Source organism: Jaculus jaculus, chromosome 7 (assembly GCF_020740685.1).
Source record: "Jaculus jaculus isolate mJacJac1 chromosome 7, mJacJac1.mat.Y.cur, whole genome shotgun sequence".
NCBI classification, from domain to species: domain Eukaryota; kingdom Metazoa; phylum Chordata; class Mammalia; order Rodentia; family Dipodidae; genus Jaculus; species Jaculus jaculus.
Genome location: NC_059108.1, coordinates 149,501,386 through 149,520,522, shown reverse-complemented (window position 1 = coordinate 149,520,522; position 19,137 = coordinate 149,501,386). Strand labels below are relative to the sequence as shown.

Genomic DNA, 19,137 nt, shown 5'->3' with positions numbered 1-19,137 from the left:
TGAGACTCCTCTAAATAGATGATCATTTCATCTGTGAATGCAGTAAGCTAATTGTTCTTTTTTCAGTCTGGTGCCATGTATTTATATACTGATTGTTTTGCTGTTTCCTTCCTGTTTGCTGAACTGCCCTGGCTCAAACTGCTGAAGTAGAGCTTGCCTTATCGCTGACCTTTTGGGCAAGTGTTGGGTTGGGGCCGTGTGTTCTTTCAGTTATCCGTGAGCTTGCCTCCAGGGGGAGCCCAATGGCGGTATTTCAGTTACCTGTGATTATAGTTTTGTGCACATCAGATCAGCTTGAGGACTCTCCTAATTTGTTGAGACTTTAACAATCAGAAATTATTGTTGGATTTTATCAAATGCCTTTGCTGCTTTACTGAAGTTTAACAGTGTATCTCTTGTATTGTTTGTACAGTACATTTTGTCAATTCATTTTCAAATATTAGAACAGCCTCACATTCCTAGGATACCTCCCTTAATCATGATATCCTCTACCCTTTTTTGTTTTGTGAGGCAGGGTCTTTCTCTAGGCCAGCTGATTGGGAACTCACTCTGTAGCCCAGGCTGGCCTCAAACTAATGGCAATCCTCCTGCCTCAGTTTCCTAAGTGCTGGGAGTAAAGGTGTGCGTCCTCACACCCGGCTTCATCCACTCTGGTAATTTGTGATTCTATCAATTAAAATGTGTTAGAAATGCTCACTTACATATTCATAGGGTAGTAATCTTAATTTTTCTTGTAATAGTTGCGTATGGGTTTGGTATCAGGGTAATTTTGGATTCATAGAATGAATTGAGAAGTACTTATGGTGGTTTGATTCAGGTGTCCTCCATAAACTTAGGTGTTCTGAATGCTAGGTTCCCAGCTGATGGAGATTTGGGAATTAACGCCTCCTAGAGGCAGTGTATTGTTGGGGGCGGGCTTATAGGTGTCATAGCCAGCTTCTTCTTGCCAGTGTTTGGCACTCTCTCCTGTTGCTGTGGTCCATCTGTTGTTGGCCAGGAGGTTGGTGTCCACCCTCTGCTCATGCCATCATTTCCCCTGCCATCGTGGAGCTTCTCCTCATGTCTGTAAGCCAAAATAAACTATTTTTTCCCACAAGCTGCTCTTGGTGGGGTGATTTCTGCCCATAATGCAAACCTAACTGTAACAGTGCTCCTTAAGTATTTCATATATATTTATTTATAAGAGTGAGAAAGAGAATGGGCATGGCGGGGCATCTAGCCACTGCAAATGAGCTCCAGACACAAGCGCCACCATGTACATCTGGGTTGCGTGGGTTCCGGTGAATTGAACCTGGGTTCTTAGGCTTTGCAGATAAATGCCTTAATTGCTAAGCCATCTCTCCAGTCCCATTCTTTTTTTTTTTCTTGTATGTGTGTGTGTATGTATGTGTGTGTGTGTGTGTATGTGTATATATATATATATATATTATTGACAACCTCTATACTTACAGACAACAAACCATGGTATTTCCCTCCCCTCCCCTCCCCTTCCCCACTTTCTCTTTCATAACTCTGCTCTCTGTCATATCCCCTCCCTCTCTCCATTAGTTTCTCTTTTAATTTGACTTCATCATCTTTTTCTTCTACTATGAGGGTACGTAAGGAGTGGTACTCTTCCTTTGGCTCTTACATTCTTTCTGCCACCTCTTCCGCAATGGACCCTGAGCCTTGGTGGGTGTGAGATGTTTCAGTGCTGGACACTCCTCTGTCCCTTCTTCTCAGCACTGTGTTGCCTTTTGGGTCATCCTCATGGTCATTGGCATCTGAAAAGAGAAGCTTCTCTAACCAGAAGTGAGAGTAGCATTAATATATGAGTATGAACATTAAGTGTAGTGCTTTCAGGGCAGTTTGGTGAGAGTAATATATGCATTTATCCAGTCCAGTCCCATTCTTAAGTATTTTTTTTTTTTTGAGGTAGGGTCTCACTCTGGTCCAGGCTGACCTGGAATTAACTCTGTCATCTCAGGGTGGCCTTGAACTCATGGCGATCCTCCTACCTCTGCCTCCCGAGTGCTGGGATTAAAGGCATGTGCCACCACGCCCGGCTCTTAAGTATTTTTGACAGTTAACTAGTGAAGCCATCTTGGCTTGAAATTTTCTTTGTGGAAAGGTTTGAAATTTTAACTAAAATTTATTTTATAAATGTATGGCAATCTCAAGTTTATATTTATCATTGAGTGACCTTTGGGTTTTTTAAATGTTTATTTATCTGTTTGCACATGTGTGTGTATATGTGTGTGTATGTATATATGTGCAGCTTCTGGAGAATTGAATCCAGGTCAGCAGGCTTTGCAAGCAAGTACCTTTAATCACTGAGCTATTTCAGCCCCTGACATATTATATCTTTTAAAAGTGTTAATCCGGGCTGGAGAGATGGCTTAGCAAGCAGTTAAAGCACTTGCCTGCAAAGCCAAAGGACCCAGGTTTGACTCCCCAGGACCCACATAAGCCAGATGCACAAGGTGGTGCATGTGTCTGGAGTTTGTATGCAGTGGTTGGATGCCCTGGCATGCAAATTCTCTCTCTTCCTCTCTCCTTCTTTCTCTCTCTCTCTCTCTCTCTCTCTCTCTCAAATAAATAAATGAAAAGAGTTTGCATTTAAAAAAGTGTGTATCTATTTCATTGGTGTTACCTAATTTTTTGGTATAATATTTTTTTTCTGTCTGTGTAATCTGTAATGATTTCACCTTTGTCCATCATCCCCATTATTGGTCAATTGTGTCTTTTCTTTCACTGATCAGTTCAGCTAAAATCTTACCAATTTTATCTTTTCAGAGTGATTTATTATGATTTCATTCATTTTTCTGTATCTCTTTTCCTTTCAAAAAAGCTTTGAAGTAGGAATTGATATCTAGAATATGTAAAGGAATACAAAAAAAAAAAAAAAAACAACTTAACATCAAGCAACCAAACCTGAAATTGCCAACCATGGGCCTATGAAATGAAAACATAGTTTTCAAAAGGAGGTACACAAATGACCATCAAATATTTTTAATGTTCAGTATCCTTAGCCATCAAGGAAATGCAAATTAAAATTACTTTGATATTCCATCTGACTGATCAGAATACCTTTCATCAAGGAAACAACAACAAATGCTGGCAAGCAGGTGGGGAAAGGAGAACTTCTATTCACTATAGATGAGAGTGTAAACTGGTGCAGCCACAGCATGGAGGTTTCTTAAAAACCTAGAAAGCTGAACTATCATGTGACCACTTGTACCACTCCTGGACATACACCCAAAGGGCTCTATATCCTACCAGAGAGACATTTGCATACCCATGTCCATTGCTGCTCTACTTATGATAACTGCAAGGAAATGGAGTCAGCCCAGAAGTCTACCAGCTCACAAGTGATAACCTCAAAAACCCAAAAATTAAAAAAAAAAATATAGTAAGCGAAGTGCCATACAGAAACCTAATCTTTGTATGCTAATAGAAAGTTTTTAGGACTAGAGAATTGGCTCTGTGGTTAAAAGCACTTCCCGTAGCCTAGGCTATAGAGTAATATCCTGCCTCAAAAACAAGAATCCCAGCACTGGGAGGCAGAAGTAGGAGGATTGCTCTGAGTTCGAGGCCACCCTGAGACTACATAGTGAATTCCAGGTCAGTCTGGGTTAGAGTGAGACCCTACCTTGAAAAAAAACAAAAAACAAAAAACAAAAAACAAAAAACAAACAAACAAAAATACTAGACAGAGAGAAAGAATGGTACAGAGCTGAACAGGAGAGGGAAGGAGAGAAAGAGACTGAAAGAGAGGCTGAATCCCCGTGTCTTTCAGATCTGCTGTCCTCTTGTGGAGAAATGAACTTGAGTACAAGTCTGAGCAAAAGGGAAGAGGCATTAACTTCTTTTTCTGACTTAATTGTTCCCTCTCCTTCCTGCGTGTGTACATGTGTGGCTTGTGTGTATGCATGAGGGCACACGTGTGTGCTGGTGCACATGCATGTGTATGCCCACATGTGTGGACACCAGAGGTTAATGTCTGAGTCTTCTTCAGTTACCCCCTGGCTTACCTGTTGGGGTAGAGCCTCTCACAGAAGCTGGAGCTCACTGGAGTGGCTAGACGGCCAGCCGATCCCCAAGGGCTACCGGTGCACGCCACCACACCTGGCTACCACTGGGGATCTGACTTGCGGTCCGCGTGCCTGCATGGCAATCACTGTCCACGGAGGCATCTTCCCAGCCCCAATTGTTCCCCCTTTTCCATCTAATGTGGAGTTCAATTTTATCTAGTTTCTAGTTTATTTTGATGGAAGTTGAGGTCATTGTTTTGAGACTTTTATTCTTGTAACAGATCAATGCTATTAATTTCCCTGTAGATATTGCATCTCTGCTGAGCGACTGTTGATAAATATTGTGTTTTCATTTTCATTCAGCCTCAATACTTTCTCATTTCCTTTCTGATTTATTCTTGACCATGTATTATTTAAAAGTTTGCTATTAAATTCCAAACACTTGAGCATTTTCCAAATACCTTTGTTATTCATCTCTAATTTAATTCTCTTTTGGCCACAGAATGTACATTGCATATTTGAATCCACTTAGATTTATTGAGACTTGTTTGATGTTCTAAAACATACTGTGCTTCACCGTGCATCCTGCTGCTCTTGGGCACGGTGGCCCAAGCATGGCAGCAGCATGTGTGTCAAGTTGGCTACCGTTCAAGTCTAATATGTCACGTCAGACCTTTCTGTCTTTTCTGTAGGAGCAGCTATGCTGTGGAGAATGTACATGTCTTTCCAAGATTCGTATGTGAGAACTGAAAACCTCTTGGTGGTGTATGCAGAGATGGGGCCTCTGCGAGGTCCTCCATGATCCTCCATGAAGGCTGTGCACCTGCAAAGAGCCCTGGTGTCCTTGTAAGAGAGCTGGAGAGAGCTAGTTAGGGCCTGTCTGCCTTTGCATCTCTTCTGCCATGTGAAGATATGATGTCTGTCCCCTTTTTCCTTTTCCACCTTGTGCAAGTGCAGCAAGAAGGCCTTCCCACATTGTAAGAGATTTTACTGTTGTTTATCCACCAGGTGTTATGTTGGCAGCGGCAGGAAGTGCAGAATGGTGGCTTCGATGAAAATGCCACCCAGAGCCTCAAGTGTTTGTGATTATGCCTCGTATTTAATCCCTAGCTGGTGGAGCCTTTGAGAGGTGCAGCCTAGCTGAAAGAGGTGTGTCACAGTGGGGGGCCGGCCTGGGATTTTTATACTTCAGCCCAGCCAGTGCTGCAAAGCCATCTCATTATTTCTATTCCTCCCCACCCCCCGCTGATATGTGACAGTGTGAGCCCATGCCTGTCCCGCCATGATAAAACTTTCCCTTCCCTTCCTTCCACAAGCTGCTTCTGTCCTGGTGTTTTGCCCCAGCAATGAGCAGGTAACTGCTACATGCAGTGAGCCAGCCATGGCTTGTACCTGAAGGAGTCCAGTGAGCTCTCAGTGCTGGTCAGCTTCCTGCATCTGTTTTTGGAAGTTCTGTCAGCTGCATAAACATTGAGGATTCTGATTGCCCCTGAATGAATTGAACAAACTCTTTCATCATTGGAACAAGACGCGGTTTATCTTTCATCATGGTTTTGACTGAGAGCTACTTTATCTGTTACTAGCTACTGTTCCTGTTAGCATGGCTTCTCTCTTCTGTTAGTCACCTATCTCTTCATATATAAAGAGAGTTTCTTGTAAGCAGCATATAGTAGCTCTTGCATTCTAATTTAGGTCCTATTTAACAGTCTCTCTTTGGAGGAGGGCATCTATCCTACTTGACTTACTATGGTCATTGATGGGTTAAATCTGCATCTTGCTGTCATTTTTTATTTGTTTCATCTGTTCTCCACTTCCCTTTTTCTGCCTACATTAATTTAGCATTTCAGTGATTTTCTCCTGTGACTTCCGAGTTATCTATTGCTAAGTCTCATCTCTTCTTCTGTAAGAATCTTACAGAATGCAGACTTACAGTTTCTCTGCTTAAAAGGGTCTTTGTGCATTTTACTTCAACATATGGTAGAATTCCTGTTACGTATTATTATGGGTTTTTTTTGCTGGAAATAGCTACTTTATAAAATTTGAAAATAATAAAATGTGTTTCCCTATATACATACTATTTTTGTTGTTTTTCAGTTGTGTGCATAAGCCCAGATCTGCTGTTATCTTTGTGTCTCAAGAACTTCCCTTAATATTCCACGTCTTTTGAGTCTGCTGGCTATTCTCATTATTTGTCTGAAAAATGTCTTGTCTTTTTTAATGTGTATGTGTGTGTGTTGGACAACTTGGATGTTGTTCCTTAGGAATACTGTCCACCTGTTTTGAGACAAGCTTTCTTACTGATCTATAGCCAATCAACTAGGCTAGACCGGTGGCCCATGAGTCCCAGGAATCCTCCTGTCTCTGCCTCCCTAGTGTTGGAATTACAGGTATGGGCCACCATGCCCAGCTTTTTAACATGGACTCTGGGGTTCTCACTGAGAGCTTCATGCTTGCAAGGCCAGCACTTCACCCACTATACATCTCCCCAGCTCTTTTACCTTTTTTTGTTTCTTTCTAAAAGGTATTTACAGTGGGTAAAGAATTTCAGCTGGATTTCCTTTTTCTCTCAGCACTTTCCATGTGCTGCTCTATCATCTCTGGCTTGCCTTCTTGTGAGAAGCCTTCTGTCATTCACATCTTTGCTCCTCTGTATGCAATATATCTTTTACTTTGCTTTTTAGATATATTTTTTTTTGTCAGCAGTGTCAAGCAACCTGAAATGATGTGTTTTCTCTATGTGTCATAGGCTTTGTGGAGTTTCTTTTATCTGTGGGTTTAGTTTTCATCTCATTTTAAGTTTTTTATAGTTATTTAATATTTTTTTTTAATTTTGTTTTCCCCAGTCTCCATCCCCATGTATATTTTTTAAGTTGTTTTTTGGAGGTGGGTACTGGGTTTCACTGTATAGCCCAGACTGGCCTCTAGCTCGTGATCCTCCTGCCTCAGCCTCCTGAGTGCTCGGATTATAGGTGGGCACCTCCTCACCTGGCTCCCTACTTCTCTCCAGTGACATTTGTGTTAGGGTGTCGGATTTGTTCCATACTGACTTGGGGTTCTCCCTGTGCCCTCAGTTTACTAAGCATTTCCTATGCCATTTCTAATCTGCCATTATCAGGTATTGTTGATCTTACTTTCAAGTTTGACTTGGGTGCATCAGAATATCTCATAGGCAGGCCATCTTCAGCCCTCCTGGGCATCCTCCATAGCCGGTCCTAATTCCTGCAGTGGCAGCTGCTGAACTGTTCTTCACTACTCCCTCTGCCACTCTGGGTCTGCTTCTCTTATTTTTTTTTTAATCACAGAATAGGCCTTTAATTACATTAGTTAGAATTTGTGTGAAACTGCATATCATATATTAGCAGTATACCAATAATGTGACCTCATGTAAAACCAACATTTTCAAAAAATGAAATTTATACCTATAATGTATATTGTAAATATTTTGTTCCACCTTAAATTTCTAACGCATGTTCATTCACACATTGACTGAAATGTACATAAACATTCTTTTATATTAAGCCAAAACATCTATCCAACTATACAAAAAGAAAATAGAACTGTGTACATGTATTAAACACTATCTCCTAATATTCTCCTCTGATAGGAAAGGCCTAATGAGCCTGTCACTCAGGCAAACCACCATCTTTGCCAGCCTCCCTACTCTAGACATCAAGTGTTAACTGGGCATCTTGCTGAATTTCTTTGGAAATGATCTTCATTAGAGCTCCCTTCTGTAGTCCCATTTATTCATAAGTCTGGCACGTGAGATGTTAGCTGTTCTGCCATAGCTTTCGGAAGTCAGTCGTGATCGCTCGCCTGCTGAGTCAGGATGGTTAGTCTTGATCTCATGCTCCAGCCTGTATTGAATGTACAACAAATCAGAGTCAGTTTTCTGAATATTTTCTGGGCTGGGGATGGGAGCACGGAGGTGGTACTCAGTGTCTTCCAAGTCAGAGGGCCAGGACCCATCAATTCCAGCTAATCAGCCTCCACCTGCATGTTGAATAGTTGACCTGCTTCTCTCTCTCTCTCTCTTTTTTTGCTTCTCTTATTTTTAATGTGTGCTTATTTGGAAGAAGAGAGAGAGAAAGCGAGTGTGTGGTGGTGGGGACATGTGGATGAGAGTTCTCCGCAAGATTCTGAGCCCCTTAGGCTATAGTCTTCAAAGGTCCATTTCTGGTGTCCTACTTCTGCCAGCCAGGCCTCGTCTCTTAAGGGTACCCCAGCCTTCTAAACTAGCCACTACGAGCTGGGAACAAACATGCAAACATGGGCCGGGGGTGGAAATTTCAGGTTCAAGCCACCACAGGAGTCCACGTAGTGTCCTGTGTAGTAGTGTTCCCCCGTGGAGGAGCCCAGCCCCGTGTGGAGTCTGTAGAGGGCTTTGTTCCGTCCTTCCCGGCTGTTCTGTTCCTGGTCTTGTGCAGTTTCCCACGTGCAGTATGCACAGGTCACTACCTTTGTGACGGTTACAGAGAAAGTGCTGTGCTGTGGACTCGTCCTCCTCCCCGTCCTCCTGTCACTTTGCCACCATGCTTGTCATAGACATATTTGGAATTGCCGTCTCTTTGAGGTAATTCAGTACTTATGTCTTTTCATGATATCTCTCCTGTCCTGGTGGCTTCCCTGCCCTGACGTCTCCTCTGCTTGGTGTTCACATAGTCACTCAAGCTTTCATTTGATTAGCTTTAACATAGTGTGTTTTTCAACCTTTTACTCTCAACCCATCTGTTTCATTATATTTAAAGTGGCTCTCTCGTGGAAGAGCCTGTAGAGGTTTTTAATGTTTATTTACTTATTTTTGAGAGGGAATCAGGCTGGCCTCAGACTCCTTGGTTCAAGAGATCCTTCTTCCTCAGTCTTTGAGGGGGTAGGCCTACACGTGTGTGATACTACATCTGGTTTTTTTAAATCTTAAATTCAATTTAATAGTGTTTTGGTTGGTGATTTTAAGCAATTTATATTCAATATAATTCCTGATATGGTTGAATTTGGGCATGACATTTTCTAGTTACCTTTTCTGTTTTTATTTCTCTATACCTCCTTTCCTACCTTCTTTGGATCATTTCAACTCTTTGGTTTATCATATCATAGGCTATAACTTGGATAAAGATTACCAGTGGTTTCTTTGTTGGGAACTCCATTGGTGCAGTAATATTCAAGGCTGTGTTCAGTTTTACTCTGTATTAAGAATTTGGCCAGATGGCTCAGAGTCCATTGTGGAAGAGGTGGTGGAAAGAATGTAAGAGCCAAAGGAAGGGTAGGACTCCTTACAATGTGCTCCTCTATACACAAAATGGCCTGGATATCCATGACCTCACAGTGCCTGACAGTACCTACACAAGACCATAATAATAGGAGGAAAAGCTCATGACATCAAAATAAAAAAGAGACTGATTGAAATGAGGAGGGGATATGATGGAGAGTGGACTTTCAAAAGAGGAAAGTGGGGGGAGGGAGGGCATTATCATGGGATATTGTTTACAATTATGGAAGTTATCAATAAAAAAATTAGAAAAAGAAAAAGAATTTGGCCAGAATGGTGAATTTGCTTCAGAGTTTTTTTGTGTGTATAATCTGAGTGCATGTGTGTATGTGTTCATATATGTATACATGCATTTGTATGTGATTGCATGTGCGCATGTGTGAGGCTTCCTCAGTCATTCTGTGCTATATTTACTGAGCAGAGAGCCTCACTTGAACCCAGAGCTTGCTGCTTCAATTAGTGAATAGCTAGCCAACTGGTCCCAGAGACCCTCCTTCCTCCACTGCCACAGTGCTGGGATGTGGGCTAGCCGCCAGCCCTGCCTGACATTTCAAGTGTTCTGAGGATCTGATGTTCCAAGGGTCTGACATTCGTTCCAAGGTCTGAGCTCTCGTCCTCATGCCATGTAGTAGGTGCTTATCTGCTGAGCCGTCTCCCCAGCCCCACTGAAGGGTTTCTGTTGTTCGTGGCCCCTACATCGTTTCTCAGCGCCATCAGTCCTTGTGTCAGCTTGAAGAATTAAAGACAAGAACACGAACAGGCCCTCACCTTCGTCTTCCATACCAATTGTGGCGGTTTGATTCAGGTGTCCCCCATAAACTTAGGTGTTCTGAATGCTAGGTCCCCAGCTGATGGAAATTTGGGAATTAACTCCTCCTGGAGGCGGTGTATTGTTGGGGCTGGGGTTATGGGCGTCATTAGCCAGCTTCTTCTTGCCGGTGTTTAGTACACTCTCCTGCTATTGTTGTCCATCTGATGTTGGTGAGGAGGTGATGTCCACCCTCTGCTCATGCCATTGTTTTCCCCTGCCATCGTGGAGCTCCCCCTTGAGTCTGTAAGCCAAAATACTCCCCCCCCCCCCCGCACCGCAAGCTGCAACGTGAACCTGACTGCAACACTCATCTTCCTTCAGATTTCGACTGCACCTAACCCACCTGCCGCTACTCACTCTTCAGTCTTCAGGTAGTTGCCTTCTGAGTTTTGTCCCCAGGTTGTGTTGTACTTAGCGAGGTGAAGGGAGGGGAGGGGGAGTGAAGGGAGCTGTTGTATTTCAGGTTGACATTAGATTTTGCTCATTTAAGCTTCAACACTTTTCCTTAGAGTCTTCTTTCATGTTCACTGATGTTTTCTTTGGCAGTGTCTTGTTTGTATCATTACTTTCTAATGTATTTTCACATCAGACATTGCTTATCTCAGGGGCTAGGGAGATGGATCAATGGTTCAAGTGCTTACTGCACAAGCAGTAAGTCCAGAGCCTCAAAACCCATATAAAAACACTGAGCATGGTGGCCTACTTCTGTAATCCCAGCCCTAGCGCGGCAATGACAGGAGGGTCCCTAGGGCTTACTTAGCAGTAGTCAAATTGGTGGGTTCTAAGGGTCAGTGAAGACCCTGTCTCAGGAAGAAAGAGAGAGAGAAATTGAGGAAGACGCCCAGTGTCAACCTTTGGTTTCCATATGCATGTGTACAAACATATGTGCCATACCACATGAAAATGCATTCATACTGCACACGTGTAAACCATGGCTTGCTCCATCTTCAGAAGTCTTTATAAACCTTCTGTATCTCTCCCACATCTCTGCTTAATCACAGCCCATCTCCCCTCTGCCTTGAATAGATATTACGCAGTTCTAACTGTTTTAGTATCTGGTCTCCCTCTTGTCTTCTTGGTAGGCCTGGCCGTGTCTAGAGACTGCAATCTCTATGTTAGTGTTGCTTGTTGTTTCCCTTTTGTAGACAGAGTAAGACAATATTTTTGTTGTCAAACCAAAATACACTGGTATTTATACTGACATTTCTAATTCAAATGTAAGATTGCAGACTTTTTCTTTCACTTCTCTTACATTTTACTTCTGTTATATTTTAACTTCTTTTCTTACTGAAACTTTAATTTCCATCTACCTTACAATTTTTAAGCACTAGCAAAAAATTATTGAAAAAAATGTATATCTGAGCCAGGCATGGTGGCCTGCACTTTAGTTCCCGTACGTGGGAGGCTGAAGTGCGAGGACGGTGGTGAGTGAGGTGCCTGGGACTACAGGGTGAGCTCCAGGTTAGCTCAGGCCATGGTGAGACCCCCCCAAAGAAAGAAAAGCACAGCAGAAACTCCACTCAACTAAAGAGATACCACTAAGTTCTTGTGCTTTAACTGTCTTAGAAGAAATCTTATGTGTGGTTAACCTACCGAATCAATACATGCTGGTTTGATTTGCTTAATCTATGCCTTCCTATTTTAAAAATGTTTTTTACCTTACTTTTTTAGTATATCTTAAGAGAATATGCACATGAATTTAAAGTTGACAACCATAGGTAATGGGCCACATTTGGCCATTACCTATTTTTATGTGTCCCTTAGATTAAGGATGGTTGTCACGTTGGTAACCAGCTCATCACACACATACACACAGTGACTAGACAGGGCCTGTAAATCTAAAGTATTTACTCTGTGTACCTTTCTAGAAAACAGATCTGTTACCCTTCTTGAGCCACATGTGCAGAATGCGTGTGGAGAATAAGTCCCACCAGTGGGCAGCCTCCCTTCCTCATAGGTCATGCTTTCATTACTTAGTTCTGTTTCTGGCTCGTCCCTACTCACCTTACCTTATTCCATTGTATGTCCCACCTTACAGAATCCTTTTCCTCTCTTACCTTTCATCGCTCATGGATTTAAAAAAATATTTTTATTTATTCATTTGCAAGAAGGATGGGAAGAGAATGGGCACACCAAGGCCTCTAGCCACTGCAGGCAAAATCCAGCTGCATGCACTATTCTATGCATCTGGCTGTACATGGGTAGTGGAGGACTGAATCCAGGCCATTAGGCTTTGCACGCAAGCACCTTAACTGCTGAGCCATCTCTCCAGCCCCAGTTCATGGATCTTTAAGAAATGGTCTTACATAGCCCAGGCCAGCCTCGAACTCCCTATGTAGCCAAAGATGAACTTGAACTTCTTGTCCTTTTGCCTTTGTGTCCTGACCACCAGGGTTACAGGCATGTGCTACCATGCCTGGCCGCTTCCATTGTTTCAGAATGTATGCAAGCACACCTCTCATCCTGTTGCCCCTGTCTACCTACTGTACTCATTTTCTCCAGCTTTGCGTGTGCCCACTGAACATGCGGTCGTGACGGCCTGCAGGAGCTCCACGTGTGTAGACGGCATGAGTGTAGATTGCATGTGTAGTCAGCACCCTCACCCCTGTTTTCAGGGAGCTGTGCACAGTGTCTCAGCAGCTAGGCCTTGGCAGGAGCCGCCCTGCTCCAGGCCCTCTGGGAGTGGCAGGGCCCCAGGGAGGCCGAGCCGGGCATCCACAGGCCTCGGCAGCAGCTGTGAGATCCAGGATGGCTGAGGCATAGGCCTTGGGCTCATTGGTGGTCTTCTTAATCCCAGACTTTCACTACTGGTAGTCTCCCCTCCAAGGCCAAGAACCTGCCTTTCTCATGGCTGCCGTTGCCAGAGGAGGCTCTCCCTTTTGGATCCAGCTAGTTAGGCCTGGGCTGGTGTGTACCAACTGCCTGGGTAAGAATCAAAATTGTCACAAACCCCACCAGTTAGACCCACAGATGGCTGCTCTGCTCCCTGATGGGCGTGGAGCAGTGTGAAGGCGAGTCCGCCGCGTTGGGTGAGGCCAGCCTCCTGCTGCAGCTGTGCTTCATTGGCAGGGATGGCCGTAACGTGGCTGCTTCCCTGCCCATTCACAGTTACAACACTACTGAATCAGTCTGTTCCAGCCTGAGAACATGTACAGAATAGGGCCTTTCATTCTCCAGAAGTTTGCCTGGGAGATGGGCAGGGGTGCAAGTAGTTCTGCTGGGGATGGCTGATGGCCCCAGTCATGTTGTCTCTCCAAGAGAAGCCACCACAAACTCCAGGCTATTGTCCTGACCAGCATGTGCGGGGTGGGTGGGGGATGTCCCCAGCATCTCCGTCATTTCCTGGCTCAGACCCTTCCAGGCAGAAGGGGCTGAAGCTGGCTGAGGCATGGCATCAGGCCATGTGGAAGCCCCTGCTCCCAAGGAGACTGGGACCTGCTGCCCCATTTCCTGTGGGCTGGGGTCCTCTGGGGACTGCTCCATGCCGGCCAGGGAGAAGGGCTTCAGTGTCTGGGTCACATCTGGGGACTTCCTGCTCTGTATTTGGTTTCCCAGCTATCTCTGGGCTGCTTGCCTGCCCCTCCCCAACTGATCCCTGGGGTTGGAGAGGGCCTCAACACGGCTTTGGAGATAGGGGTCCCCAGGTGCCTCATGGGGAGGGCTTTAGGTGAGGTGGGATGGGAGTACATTGGAGGGTAAGAGGAGTGATGAATCTCAGCAGCAGCGTGGCCCTGGCTCCTGGTGGATGGCGTTCTGCCAGGCCCACCCTGTGAGACAGCGGTGCATCAGGGAAGGTGGGCAGGAAGGCATGCACACCCTGGTACCTGGGATCTGCTTTGGAACCCTGTCAGGGTGTCTGTCTCTCTGTCCTGTCTTCATGGCTCTGTCAGGCTGGCCTCTCTTCCCTGCCCCTGGGCCCCTGGATGCTGCCGTATCAGAAGGCAGCTAATGAAGAGGGTTGCCCCTCTAGGAACTTATGGAGGTGGGAATTAGCCAGCAAGAGGCTGAGCTGTGGGCTCCAGGGAAATAGCTGGGGCTAAGAGAGGCTCTGTCATGCCTTGGCTGTGTGACCTTAAGCAAATCCAGCATCTCCCTGAGCCCAGTGGCCTTATCTGGAGAATGGGTCTCAAGAATATCCCACCAAACTTAAGCAAGCAGTATGGTATGCTGCTTATAATGTGACTTGGAAGTATTTGAAAGAGGAGTGGAAAGTAGAAGTCTAAAAACTTAAGAAGTCTGAACTCAATTTTTAAAAGTTAGTCAGTACTGTTCATATCATAGCCAGTGGGGCCAAGGGACCTTCCGAGCTGTGTGTAGCTATAGCTACATGATGGCGCCCTGGGAGCTGGTAAGCCATGGTCATGTCCATCAGGCAGTTGGAGACCTGGGTGCTCTACTCTCCTGGGCAGAAGGCTACAGTGTGCACACCAGCCTGCCATCGGCATAGCAAAGAATGGCACCTGAGTCCACTGAGCCCACCTGCTTCTGCTTTCAGACCTAGTGCCAGGCCCTCGCTCCCACCAGATGTGTCAGGGCAGGAGCTGGGCGTGGCAGAGGAAAGGAAGGAACCGGGCTGGGTACTTGATTTAGGGGACCGTCAGTGCAACTTCCCTGGGTATAGCTGCTGTCAGGGGTCCTGTCTGCTCAGGGAATGACTGCACCTCATTGGGTCTAACCATGTGCCAACCGAGGTGGGGTAGCATGGCTGGCAGGTGAGGCTTGCATCTGGGCGGTGTCACAGTTGCTCCTGAGAGTGACGGGTATTGGGCAGGTGGGAAGCAGAAGGGTCTCATAGATGCCTGGGGACACTCAGAGTATGTGGTGCTGAATGGCCTTCGTGAAACTTGCCCAGCCCAGGTGCTTGGCGCTCCTCCTTGGCCCTCCATGACGAGGCACTTGCTCTGTGCTCTCAGGCTCACCTCTGTGATGGGTTCCCGCTCTTGCAGGTGGTGAGAAGCTACAAGGCAACCATCCAGCAAACCTTGGACATCCTCTTCCTCCAAGAGGCCTCCGAGTTCCTGAGTAGTACTGATGCTTCCACCCGGGACTCCGCTGACCGAACCATTATTGCCTGGGATTTCCGGAGCTCCGCCAAAATCTCCAACCAGATTTTCCATGTGAGAAGCCCTGCATGACCTTGCTGTCAGTTCCAGCCTAAGGCCATGTTCCCAGAGCCCTGGTCCTGGAGGGCAGGTAGGGATAAGAGAAGGTCAGGTCCAGGCCTGCTGTACACTCTGAGAGCTAGACTTCTCATCCTGGCACAGCCACCACTGGAGAATGGTTCCACTGCTCACCTCACACAGCGGTGTTAAGAACTGGACAGAGAGAGAGTGCTCATCAGGAGCATAGCACAATGCCCGGAGCAAGGAGCACTCCACGATCCTCTGAGGACCGTTACCTCTTACCCCGATCACTACTAACACCACTATCCCTGCAATCACCACCCTCGCCATGACCACTACCATCACATCCTCACCACCACCATGAACACCATCACCGCCATCATCACCATAAACATCACCACTACCACCACTGTTGCAGTCAGCTTCACATTGCTGGTAGAAATAACCCAACTAAGAGCAGTTTGTGGGAAAAAGAGGTTTATTTTGGCTTACAGGCTCAAGGGGAAACCCCATGATGGCAGGGGAAAACGATGGCATGAGCAGAGGGTGAACATTACCCCCTGGCCAACATAAGGTGGACAACAGCAACAGGAGAATGTGCCAAACACTGGCAAGGGGAAACTGATTATAACACCTGTAAACTCACCCCCAATAATACACCACCTCCAGGAGGAGTTAATTCCCAAATCTCCATCAACTGGGAACCTAGCATTCAGACTACCTAAGTTTATGAGGGACACCTGAATCAAACCACCACATTTTGCCCCTAGCCCCCATAAACTGATAACCATCCATGATGTAGAATTTAATGCATTCAGTCCAACTTTAAACGTCCCCATAGTTTTTTTTTTAAATCAATTCTAATGATGTTCATAGACCCCCCCCATAGTCCAAGGTCTTTTAACTGAGCCATAATAAAAAAGCCCCCCCCCAAAAAAAAACCATAATGGCACAGAATAAACATTCACACTGTCAAAGATGGCACTGGGCATAGCAAAGGCATATTCAGCCAACAGAAAATTTAAAACAACCAGGGAAAACATCAAATTCTGTAGCTCCAAGTCTAACAACTCTAGCCAGTGACAGGTCTCTAATTCTTTTTTTGGTTTTTCAAGGTTGGGTCTCACTCTGGCTCAGGCTGACCTGAAATTCACTCTGTAGTCTCAGGGTGGGCTCGAACTCTCAGCGATCCTCCTACCTCTGCCTCCCGAGTGCTGGGATTAAAGGCATGCGCCACCACGCCCAGCAGGTCTTTAATTCTAACCAGCAACAAGTCTCTGGAATTCCAATTCTGCCTCTCCAACTAGCTACTCACAGTCCTGGAAAACTGCATTTGGGGCTGGCAGCTCCCCTCAGCAGCCATCTCGTGGTCCTGGCATCTCTGCTGGGTCTCCACTGCAGTCCATGGTTCATCCTCATGGCCCCATGGGCTCTTCATGCAGGCATCCAGCAAACCTGCTTCACACTGCCCATTGCCATTTCCAAAACACAAGACTGTGTTGCAAACTCAATGACCCTCTCTTTTATGCATTTCTTATACTCCACAATACCAGGTAGGATGGCCAGTTTGTTAATCCAGGGGGAATAAAGCAGACTTTGAAGAACAGGACACTCCTTGAGCACTCAGTCCCCTCCAAACGAGTCTACATTCTTCCTGTTGCCCCAGTGCATGTCAGCTAGCCCAGTCTCAAAGGTTATAATCTCTCAATTGCAGCTGAATGGGCAACAGTTCACCGAAAGGTTTTTCTTTCTGTGCTATGTTCCTGTGCTCATACCAGTTCATTTTTATGCAAAGCAACCCTGTACAACTTCTGAGGACACAGGCACAAGAGCAAACTTCTCACACAAACTGCTAGACCAGTGCAAGCAAAGCTTTCTCACCCTCATAAGCCAAACCTCACAGTCCATAGTTCTTACTGCATTCAGGTCTTTCACCTCTGACTAGAACAGTCCATCAAGCTGTACTTACAGCACTGCAAGGCATCTCTTAAGCCAAGGTTTCAAATCCTTCCACATTCCTCTTGAAAATTAGCTCCAAAAGGCCAAAGCCATGCAGTCAGGTGTCTAGCAGCAATCCCACTCCTCGGTACCACTTTACTGTTGCAGTCAGGTTTGCATTGTTGGTAGAAATCACCAAACTAAGAGCAGCTTGTGGGAAAAAGAGGTTTATTTTGGCTTACAGGCTCAAGAGGAAGCTCCATGCTCGCAGGGGGAAATGATGGCATGAGGAGAAGGTGGACATTACCCCCTGGCTCAAATAAGGTGGACAATAGCAACAAGAGAGTGTTGCTGGCACTGGCATGGGTAAACTGGCTATAACACCCATAAGCCTGCCCCCAATAATACGCTGCCTTGAGAAGGTATTAATTCTCAATTGCCATCAGCTGGGGAACCTAGCATTCAGAACACCTAAGTTTATGGGGGACACCTGAATCCAACCACCATAACCACCATCACCATGAACATCACCATGAACATCACCAGTACCATTGCCATGAACATCACCACGAACATCACCACCACCACCATCATGAACATCACCACCACCATCAGCATAACCATCACCATGAATATCGCCACCACCACCATCACCATGAACATCCCCCAACACCACCATCACCATGAACATCACCACCACCACCATCACCATCACCATCACCATGAATATCACCACTACCACCACTATCACTGCCATCATCACCCTCACCATGATCACCACCACTGTCACTATGATCATCACCACCGGTCACCATTATACCCACCATCACTGTGATCATCACCAGCACCATCTTTTGAGAAATCAAAAGAGCCATGATCTATCTCTTTGTGCATCTCCCTCCCATCTTAAAGCCTCAGTCATACATATGTGCATCCAGGCATCGGCTCCCCTGCCTTATTCTCAGTGTGTTCGCAGTGAGTGTGAGAAAGTCCACCTTTAGATCCACTGCAGACCTTTCTAATGCAACTCAGTGGGTGATACGACAGCACATTTGGCCACCAAGGGCCTTCTTCCTCGGAGAGCTGCAGCAGGGGTGTAGAGACATGGCAGGGGACTGCTGCAGGCCACCATGTCCCTTCGTCTCTACACTCTTGTCATGCAAGGGAGCTGGTTCCTCGTGCAGCTGCCCTGGGCTCTGGGCCTCTGGTGGCAGTGATCTAACTGCATCCCCGATAAGCTTTCTTGACAGCATTGTTTCAAGATGGTGGCAATACTTAGGTAGGGCCAGGTCCAGTTGAGAAGGCAGTTTGGAGGGTGCTTTCTGTGTGAGCTTCTGCCCTCCTTGTCTTCCATAGTTGTCTTGTGATGGTGTTCTTGTGTTTTCTTGGTGATGGTGATGGTGGTGTTGGGGGATATTCATGGTGATGGTGGTGGTGGTGATCTTTCTTGCTTTTCTACTCTCCTCAACATGGTTTAGGCCATTTGGTGTGGGAACCTGAGATGGGTGGGCTTAGTAGTGTGGAGGTGGGGAGGTGAAGGTTAGGTCTGTCTTGGTTGCTTAAAATAACACAGGTTTATTTTCTCTTGGGTCTGGAGACAGACATCCTTAGTAAATATTACATACTGGGTTGAAGTCAGGGGGAGGGGCAGGGTGCGAGCTTTTCCCATCTCTTCGGGCTCTGAGTGGGAGCTGCTGGTGCCTGTGGCTGGTAGCTATGTTGTACCAGCCTTCCAGCCAGCTTCTCCCACTTTTCCAAGTATCCCTGTGCATCTCCACATTGCTTCTGCCGTGTGTGCCCGGTCCCCACCTGCGTTCCTCTCTTAGGACGCCTGGGATTGCGTTCAGGGCAGTAGTATAGGAGAATCTCCTCTTCTTAGGGTCCTTAACCTAAGTATATCTCCAAAGACATGACCATTTGAGAGAACATTCACAGGTTGCAAGACTCAGGGCATGGATATATTTTAGGGAGGTCACTTTCCAGCTT

The 19,137-nt window shown here is 45.8% G+C and overlaps 1 protein-coding gene across 2 annotated transcripts in view; it reads left to right on the top strand.

Moving 5' to 3' along the window:
• The window catches only part of Wdr25 (WD repeat domain 25), a 186,991-nt gene that overhangs the window by 166,373 nt on the left and 1,481 nt on the right, over positions 1–19,137 (top strand). For both annotated transcript variants that reach the window (XM_004665592.2, XM_045154117.1), the window contains exon 5: positions 15,037–15,207. In XM_004665592.2, coding sequence (XP_004665649.2) covers positions 15,037–15,207 — 171 coding nt within the window. The remainder of the gene's footprint in view (positions 1–15,036; positions 15,208–19,137) is intronic.